The sequence below is a fragment of the Siphateles boraxobius genome, unplaced genomic scaffold (assembly GCF_051911475.1).
Source record: "Siphateles boraxobius isolate OS27281-9 unplaced genomic scaffold, OSU_SipBor_1 131, whole genome shotgun sequence".
NCBI lineage: Eukaryota > Metazoa > Chordata > Actinopteri > Cypriniformes > Leuciscidae > Siphateles > Siphateles boraxobius.
Genome location: NW_027508735.1, coordinates 210094 through 220000, shown reverse-complemented (window position 1 = coordinate 220000; position 9907 = coordinate 210094). Strand labels below are relative to the sequence as shown.

The window sequence follows — 9907 nt, the reverse complement described above, 5'->3', positions numbered from 1 at the left end:
CAGTTAGCGAAAAATCTATTAATTTAAACAATGTGATCATTTAAAGAGTGTATTTTTAAGAGTGTGTCAATGTGTTTGAGTAAACTCAGGATCATGTCACTGACCCGAGGTTTGCTCAATGTTCTCAGGCACCACATGGATGCAGGAGGTCGTGCCCTTGATAGTGAGCGAGGGCGATCTGACGCCGGTACTGACGGTGCCGAACTGGGACCGAGTGCCGTGGCTGGAGGAACACCGGGCGATGCAACTCAGTTTACACCAGAGACCGTCTCCTCGCATCTTTGCTACTCACTTTCATCACACGATGATGAACGAGTCTTACTTCAAAATAAAGCCCAGGGTAACAACAACGTTCAGATGCACTTCATAAATCATAAATCATGTGCATCATCTTCTGCATGCTTTGCTCTGTGCTTCAGGTTCTGTATGTCATGCGTAACCCGAAAGACGTGTTCACGTCCTCGTATCACTACTACGGAATGGCCTCATACCTGGTGAACCCGGGAACTCAAGACGAGTTCATGGAGAAGTTCCTCGATGGAAACAGTAGGATTTCAGATCTCGATATATGAGCAAAAGCAGTGTATGAACTGACCTGTGTTCAGATAAGATATAGAAGCTTGTTTCCGCCACAGAATAAAACATTTTAAAAGATAATTGTGACTTTTTATCTCACAATTTTGAGTTTATAGCTCGCAATTCTGACATCTTTTCTTAAAAGTCCAATTCTAAGGAAAAAAATACAGACTTTTTCCCTCAGAATTGAAACTTTATATCTCACAATTCTAAATTTTATTTGCAATTGCAACATTATATCAGGCAATCCTGAAATAAAAAGTCAGAATTGCGTAATATAAAGTTGCAATTGCATGTTAAAAAGTATCTTTTTTTTATTCTGTGGCAGATATAAGCTTGCATAGGAACGGTTGTGCAAATCATGTAAAACATTTCTAAGAAACAGCTCTGGCCTCTTGGTATTACATTTTGCAAGCATTGTGGTTTTGACACTAACAATCATTTTTACCATGTCTAAACCTTATACAGCAGCATTTTAGATGACCAACATTTGCAAAATCTGATATTAAACAAGATAGCACACATGTGAGACAGGAAAGCACACTGAGCAGAAGGAGGAAATACAATAAATATGTACATGCGTTTGGGGAAGTAGCCACAAAAATAAAGATGTACATTTTCAGAGTAGAGTTGAAGTAGATGTCTGATCTGAATCGAACATATGGATATTAGTTTTAATAAAAAGACAGAAAAGCATAAATGGATAAATACAAGAATAATATGTTTGGAAGAATTAATCTTAGAAATAACCATAAAAGAGGGTTTTTCAAAGTTTTAATTAATTCAGAGATTAATTGCATCCAAAATAAAAGTTTGAGTTTACATAATATATATGTGTGTAGTGTACTATGTATTATTATTTTGTGTATATATATATACACACATGCATGTATATATTTAAGAAAAATGTGTTACTTGTATATAAAATATTTAATAAGTACATATACAATATATGCATGCAAATATTTCTTAAATATACAACATGCATGTCTGTGTATTATATACAAAATAATTATACACAGTTCACATATATTATGTAAACACAAACTTTTATTTTGGATGCGATTAATCATTTCACATCCCTAATTTAGAGAACATTTTCGTTCATTAATGTCTACAAAACTTTCTTTTTTTAACGGTATGTGTGTGTTAGTTGGGATGTTCTTACTAGAGCAAACAAACCAAAGGTTCAAATACTGAAGTACAAATCGATTCTCCTGCCTATAGACTCCAAACAGCAACATATCAGTTTGTATATGCAACTTTTTGCAATACTATGTGGTAATATAGCCTAGTTTTCTCTTTGTCCTGTAATGGAATTAATTACAGCTTTTGTGTGATTTCTTTTCTCCACAGTCATGTTTGGTTCCTGGTTTGATCATGTGAAAGGTTGGCTTAATGCTGAAGACCATGAATCCATACTGTACATTTTCTATGAGGAGATGATCACTGTAAGATGGAGTGAATATGGAGCTTGAGTTTATGACTCATCACATGACATGCTGTCGTTACCACATATTATATAAGCTTGTCTTTATTCAAATCTTTGTTCAGGATTTGAAAGGATCCGTGGAGAAAATTGCACAGTTTCTTGGGAAATCTCTGAGTCCGGACGTGACGGAGAAGATCGCCGAACACTGCGTTTTCAAGAACATGAAGCAAAATAAAATGTCGAACTTTTCTCTGGTTCCAGAGGAATTCATGAACCAGAAGAAATCAGAATTCCTGAGGAAAGGTAACAGATCAATTCTTCTTATTGATTGCTAGGGAATGTAGGGAAAAAAGTGACAATACACTCTTTCATGCTTCAAAAGTTGCAAAAGCACCAAAAATAGTGTTATAAAAGTGTGTGTGTAGTCATTTTAGGTGAATTATCCAAAGCATTTCACTTGATTATTATTTGACGGTAAGAGTTACTGTAATCTTGTCTTGTTTTCTTCATCAGGAATCGCAGGCGACTGGAAGAATCTGTTCAACGAGGCTCAAGAGCAGCGATTTGATGCTGTATACAAAGACAAAATGAAAGATGTGAACTTTAAATTTCCGTGGGACTGAAAAAGTACTTATTTTAATAACTGTGATGAATCCTTTGGTCCTCGTCTATTACAGACTTCCACAGATGTGTGACTATTACATAAATCCACCTCACATTATACAACATGACTGTCCTTTTTATACTGTATACATTTCTGTTTTTAGTTTACATTATTTTAAAATAGATAACGAAAATGTTTTTGCTCCAAATATCTCTAATATATTCCTTTATCAAAATGAATATTAACATTCCTCCTTTGAATAAAAGTATACTTTCTTTATTAATGAGTGACAATGATTTATTTGTGTTAATTAGGCTTTCTTACTTCTGCAATGTGATTTGGTAACGCTTTACAATAAGTTACAAAGAAATATTAATTTTACAGCATTTATTAACCTTTAATGTTAGTAAAAAAATTCAGTTTATTTACTATGTAAACAGAAACAATATTGGATCTTAAAAATGGATTAATAAGTATGAGATTAATAAATAAACGCTGCATAAGCATTGCTCATTCTTTACCACAAAAAAACACTTTTAAATGTACACTATGTAACTTTTTCTTGTTCAAAATGTATATAATGAATGAGTACATCATGAACTCATCATGAGTCACGATGGTACGCCTATAATAAGTGATTTTATTAAGACTATTTTACACCGCCCGCTGCGGAGGAGCACAGTACCTGCGTGACTCGTCGTAGACATAAACAGAGAAGTAGCTCCGGCTAAAATGTTCTTCCGCGAGACGCATGCAGTTCTGCTTATAAATAGGGCTGGCACGGTTCACAAAACCCACGGTTCGGTTCGTATCACGGTTTTAGGGCCGAGAAAGGATAAAGCTCAATCCCCAAGGTTGATGAAGTGGTTGCTGCACACCGTTGCCCCTCCTCCGCGAGATGGCGTTCAAAGTCTGCTTTTCCGTCTAAAGCCTGCAAGCCTGACAAGCAGCTTCCGCCCTGGACTCCATGGCTGTCTTACAGATCCTACAAGCCGATCTCCTCCATGAATGGGACGAGAAAGGCTCGGATCCAGCTGCCGTAACGGACTTGAGAAGCGCGACGGATCTTTCCCTTCGTGCTACCAAGGCTGCAGCTCAAGCCCTAGGACGATGCATGGCCTCGCTGACTGTCACAGAAAGACACCTATGGTTAACGCTGGCTGACATGAGAGAGTGTGAGCGGTCTGCCTTCCTCGACGCTCCTCTCTCCCACACTGGTCTCTTTGGCCCTGCAGTGAACGGAATCGTTGACCGTTTTTCTGAAGTTCAGAAAACCTCTCAAGGCATGAATCTGTTCCTGCCCCGTCGCGCTAGCGCCGCTGCAGGTCGCCCACGTGACCAGCCGGCTGCACGAGCCACTACACAGCGCCCAGTTCAGCCCAGACAGTCCAGCCACTCTTCGCAGCGAAAGGGCGGCCGCCCCAGATCGCGCTCAGCTACCCGCAGCAGACCGCATCCCCCACATGGGCCGCGGCCAAAGCGTGATCTTTGAAGTCTGAACAAGCGAAGCCCTCCTAGCAACAGTAAGAGGGAAAAGACGGTTGGGTCTCGCCGCGGCTGGGCCACCGTCAAAGCTTTTCGCCCTGTCAGTCCCCTTAACACAGGCTACTGCCAAGTCGGTAACACAACCCGCTCGCCTGCACACAACCGCCGTTATTACGGCAAACCAGAGAAATCTCAGAAAGAGCATAATGTCTGGTTATCCGGCTCACGCCGGTGGTGTTTTAAGTGTATAAAAAGTGCCCACGCCACAATGCTCATCCCTACACACAAACACAGCACTTCCCGTGTCACCCACAGAGCCCACTCTCATAAAGCTGGCAAATGCCGCTCTAGTGTTAACTGCAGGAGATTTGCCCACGTGTCTGTGCCCACATCTACTATCTGCCCGCTCTATTACACGGCCAAGTCACGCACATCACAAAGTGCAGACTCATATCAATCAAGTTGTGGATGTAAGTCTCGTGCCCGCTCGCAAGCGCTCACGCTTACTAACAAGCACTTCGCACACAGCGCCGCGCGCGCACCACCAAGTGCAGCCTTATATGAGTCAGAATATGAACGTGTCTCGTGCCCGCTTGCAAGCGCTCACGCTTACTAACATGCACTTCGCCCACGGCGTTAAACGCGCGTCACAAAGTGCAGCCTCATATCTGTCAAGTTATGAATATGGGTGGTGATGGCGCAGTGGATAAGACACATGCCTTTGGTGTGAGAGACCCGGGTTCGTGTAAAAGTGATTGTAAAGCGCTCCCCATTCACAGCTATCGGGACGCTATATATGAAACAGCCTGCTGTTGCTGTCAGCGAGCCGCCCCGTTCAGGCACAGAGAGCGCGCGCACCGCGCCCATTCCTCCGGTCCAGTTTCTCGAGCCCGCACAGCGCGGCGATCAGAACCCGGAGGCCATTCTGCCCCTAGCTACACACATAAAAGCATGGGAAGCGATTCCAGGGGTATCAGAATGGGTGCTAAGCACAATAAAGCAGGGCTATGCATTACAGTTTGCTCGCCGTCCCCCACACTTCCGAGCACGGACCGCGACGACAGTGAATGCGAAAGTAGCACATCTACTTCGCTCAGAAATAGCAAAACTGCTGTGCAAAAGGGCCATAGAACCGGTGCCGCCTTCGCTGAGCGAGTCACGCTTTTAAAGCCGTTATTTTCTCGGGCCCAAGAAGGACGGAGCCTTCAGACCTATCCTAGATCTGAGACATTTGAACAAAGCTCTTATGAAAAGACCGTTCAAAATGCTTACAACCAGACAACTCCTCGTGCACATTCGCCCGAGAGACTGGTTTATATCTCTCGATCTAAAAGATGCCTATTTTCAGATTCAGATAATACCCCGTCACAGGCCATTCTTGAGATTCGCCTTCGACGGTCAGGTTTATCAGTACACCGTCCTGCTGTTCGGTCCTAACCTAGCACCCCGCAATTTCCTTTTTAGGAATAGAACTGGACTCCGTGGCTATGACGGCCCGCTTGTCAACTCAGCGCGCGTGCTGTGTTCAGTAACTGGCCGCGTCCTTCCAGAAGGACAGCACCGCCCCTCTGAAAATATTCCAGAGGATGCTGGGTTACATGGCTTCAGCTGCTACGGTACTTAAGCTGGGTTTGCTACGTATGCGCCCGCTACAACGCTGGCTGGCCGCTCGTGTGTGTCTCCCCCTGGGCCAATTCCAGTGAGAGCAGATCTCCTCTCTCAAGCTCGCGGTTACCCGTTGCCCTGCCAGACGCAGTAATGAACACAACCACGCAGTCTAGAGCTCCTGCTACCCGAAGGCTCTACGCGTCTAGATGGTCTGTGTTCTCTAAATGGTGCGCTGAAAAAAATCTGGACCCAGGGAAGTGTGGGGTTTCGCGGTTCCTTAGTTTCCTCCAAGAGCTGTTGGAAAAGGGAAAGTCCCCTTCCACGCTCAAAGTCTATGTGGCCGCCGTCGCAGCGTTCAAAAGGCAGGAACGAGCTCATCATCCGCTTCCTCAGAGGAGCCAGGAGGATGAATCCCCCGCGCCCCCCTTCAGTTCCTATGTGGGATCTTTCTTTAGTCCTCGAGGCCCTGAAAGCATATCCCTTTGAACCTTTCGACTCTGCGGATCTAAAATACTTATCACTTAAAATTGTTTTTCTGATCGCTCTGTCGTCAGTCAAACGTGTGGGGGACTTACACGCACTGTCTGTTAGCGCCGGGTGTCTTTAGTTTGGCCCGAATGACTCAAAAGTCATCCTCAAACCTAGACATGGCTATGTTCCTAAAGTGATTGGCACACCTTTCAGAGCACAGGTCATTTCGCTATCGGCTCTGCCAGCATCCGATAGTGAGAGTGATGTTAATTTCCTCTGCCCGGTCAGGGCGCTGAGAGTTTACACTACGCGCTCCGCCCCTTTCAGGCGTTCTGAGCAGCTTTTTGTTTCGTTTGGTGGCTGCACCAAAGGTCTCGCCGCCTCGCAACAGACTCTATCCAGATGGATAATAGACGCGATTGCAGCTGCTTATACAGCAAAAGGGCTGCAATGTCCCTTGGGCGTCAGGGCTCATTCCACCAGAGGCGTGCCCTCTTCGTGGGCATGGTCCAGTGGAATTTCTATTCATGACATATGTGTGGCGGCGGGCTGGGCCTCCCCTTCCACCTTTGTGGGTTCTATAATCTGGAAGTTCCCGCCCTGCAGGCGAAACTACTATCAGTCTAAGGCCGTGTGTCCACCAAAGCGTTTTTTCACGCTCCTGGCGTAAAAGTCTAATTTTTTTCAATGGGCTGCGCCGCATTTTTTAAACGCCATGAGCGTAACTAGGCGCTGAACGTCCATTTAACGTGTTCATTTTAAAATGTTCAACTTTGGGTAAAATGCAGTGCTCATCACTGTCACTTTTTACACAGCCGTCCAATGTCCAGTGGAGGGGGGGCGAGACAAAAACCACACCGACCAACTGTCACAACATTCTTTATGTACAACGACGTCAACCAGCTGAGCTAACCGAACAAAATGGATGAAAAATAAATTTTTAGTTTGAAACAAAATTATCTGCGAAATCAGTTACAAGTAAACTGTGCTGCGGTTATTCTGTATCATAGCAACGAATCGTCTCAACTGAAAAAACGCTGCGCTGCAAAAATGCTCTCAAGCGCCCACAGCTAGGCGTTTTCAGCAGAGCGTCTAGCGTTTTCAGCCGGCTAAAAACACTTTGGTGGACGGCCTAAGTGAGAGGTCAGTTCTGCCCAGGTACTATCGTGCACAAACTACTCTTTTTGGTTCAGCTCCTTCTGGTTGAGCTGCCCTGTGACAGGTTATGTGATATATGCTTATAGATGGACCGGCGTCGCCGCTCTGTATTCCCTGTGAGTGCTTATATACATACGCATATATATACATGCGCTTATTCTCGCTGATCTGGGATCCCCGGATTTTTCTGGGACTCATAAGTGGATGCTGGCGCACACGGCGTTGACAAGGTTTTCCCATAGCGTAAGCTATACTTGCGCAATACCAGAGAACCTCTCGTAAGAGAACGTACTCGGTTACCTAACGTAACCTCGGTTCTCTCTAGAAGAGGGAACGAGTATTGCGTAACCTGCCGTGCTTGCGCCACGAGCATTTTTCGCTTCAGTCAATGAAAACCAGAGAATTCAGCCTATGAACCCTGCTTATATACGCTAAGCCACGCCCATATTGGCGGACTTTGACACTATGAAGGCGCGAGCGTTTCAAACAACGTACTTAAATTGTATTTTTCCTCTTTTGGACAAATCCAGTTTTATGTAACAGATTATTAATCATTTGCTGCACTTTCCCTTCTGACTAAAAAAAGTAAAAGGCAAAATTCAGTGAAACAGGACTAGGATTTTGAATTCATTGTTATGAAAATCCTCATATTTAAATTGCAGATGTCACGCAGTTTTTCTGAGGAAAACTGAAGTTTGAACTCAATTGGTTTTGTCTGAAATCTCAGTGAGTTTTATTGCTGGAGAATATCTGGTGTTAGATGAGTAGAGGCCCTCAGAGAGACCAGGGGCCTCCGGCGAGGTCAAAGGCCCCGGAGGAACAGAGGCCCTCCCCGCCTCGAGCCCAGCAAAGTACTGTTCATCTCTCTCCAGCCTTTTATAGACCATTTCAACGGCTATTCGTTTATATTTTATATTTTTATCACTTTCTCTAGTTTGTGGCAGGATTAAGATACTACATACAGACACACACACACACAAACACAAACAAACACTCTTACTCACTCATACACAAACGCACAAACCCACTCACACACACAAACACTCACTCACTCACTCACTCATACATACTCACACACACTCATACACACTCACAGACACACAAACACTCACTCATACACACAAGCGCACTCACTCACTCATACAAACAGTCACACGCACACACACACTCACAGACACACACAACCACTCTCACTCACTCATACAACCCCACAAACACTCACTCACTCACTCATACATACTCACACACACTCATACACACTCACAGACACACAAACACTCACTCATACACACAAGCACACTCACTCACTCACTCATACAAACAGTCACACGCACATACACACTCACAGACACACACAACCACTCTCACTCACTCATACACACACACAAACACTCTCACTCATACACACAAGCGCATAGACACACACTCACTCATACAAACATTCATACACACACACACACTCACTCATACATACTAGCGCACACACTCACTCATCCACACACTCACACTAACAGACACACACAAACACTCACTCATACACACAAGCGCACACACTCACTCACTCACTCATACAAACACTCACACAAACATGCACACACAGACACACACAAACACTCTCACTCACTCAAACGCACAAGCTCACACACACACTCACTCATACACACTAACAAATGCACACTGGGGGGGGGGGGGGTTGGTTGGTTGGGGAAAATTGACAGACACAAACACTTAAAGGAGTCATGGTGTTCACTTGTTTCTTTTAATGGCCGCAGTGAATATATTAACTGCATTTTATAAACTTTTTTAAATTTTAAATTATAATAAGAAAATATATATATAAATAAATTTAAAAAAATTATTAAAGCATTAACACACAAACCACTGTTTGTGTTATAACATAAAAGCAAGCAGACACTGCGTGCATGGTTTGGCATGAGTGCGCGCAAAGTGCGCTCCCTTAATAATTCCTAAAAAGCTGACATCAGTTCATCACAATCTCACACATCTCTGTTATGATCAACGAAGCTGACTTCACAATCAGTCTTTCATAATATATACACTTTGTTTTTTATAATTAGAGGATTTGCCAGCATACAGAATTCAGCACTGAACAAAACGTCCGTTTTTGAGCGGTGAGGAGAGTCTATCTTGAATGCTTCTGATTGGCCATTGCGTTCAAGAAATCAACACATATGTCTGTGATTGGCTACATCGCTCAACGCTGCAAACATGTTATAAAAAGAAACTGGCCTGTAAATCGTTTCTATTTTGTATTAGTTGTTCTTGTTGCTTTTCTGCAACAGATGAATAAAAATGTATTAGTTTTTATATGTTTTATTCATAGATATCGCTAGTTTGCGGAAGTCCCGCGAATTGTTTTATTCTCCCTGCAACGCGCACATACAGAGGCCGTTTCTCAATATGCGTTATTGTCTGTACTTGTGTTCTTGTGGACTTGTGAAACGTCATCAGTCGCTGCCCAAGTACTGTCTCAATACACAAGTTTGCATTTTGGCAAGAACGGTTAAAAATCCCGGAAGTGTTCTTGACACGCCCATTTTACCGAGGATGCA

General features: G+C 43.6%; 1 protein-coding gene across 1 annotated transcript in view; it reads left to right on the top strand.

Moving 5' to 3' along the window:
* Positions 1 to 2895, top strand: part of LOC143737938 (sulfotransferase 2B1-like) — a 13129-nt gene extending 10234 nt beyond the window's left edge. Inside the window, exons 3-7 of the mRNA XM_077229743.1 lie at positions 129 to 340; positions 420 to 546; positions 1933 to 2027; positions 2131 to 2311; positions 2522 to 2895. Coding sequence (XP_077085858.1) covers positions 129 to 340; positions 420 to 546; positions 1933 to 2027; positions 2131 to 2311; positions 2522 to 2631 — 725 coding nt within the window. The 3' untranslated portion in view covers positions 2632 to 2895. The remainder of the gene's footprint in view (positions 1 to 128; positions 341 to 419; positions 547 to 1932; positions 2028 to 2130; positions 2312 to 2521) is intronic.
* Positions 2896 to 9907: the final 7012 nt, after the last annotated feature.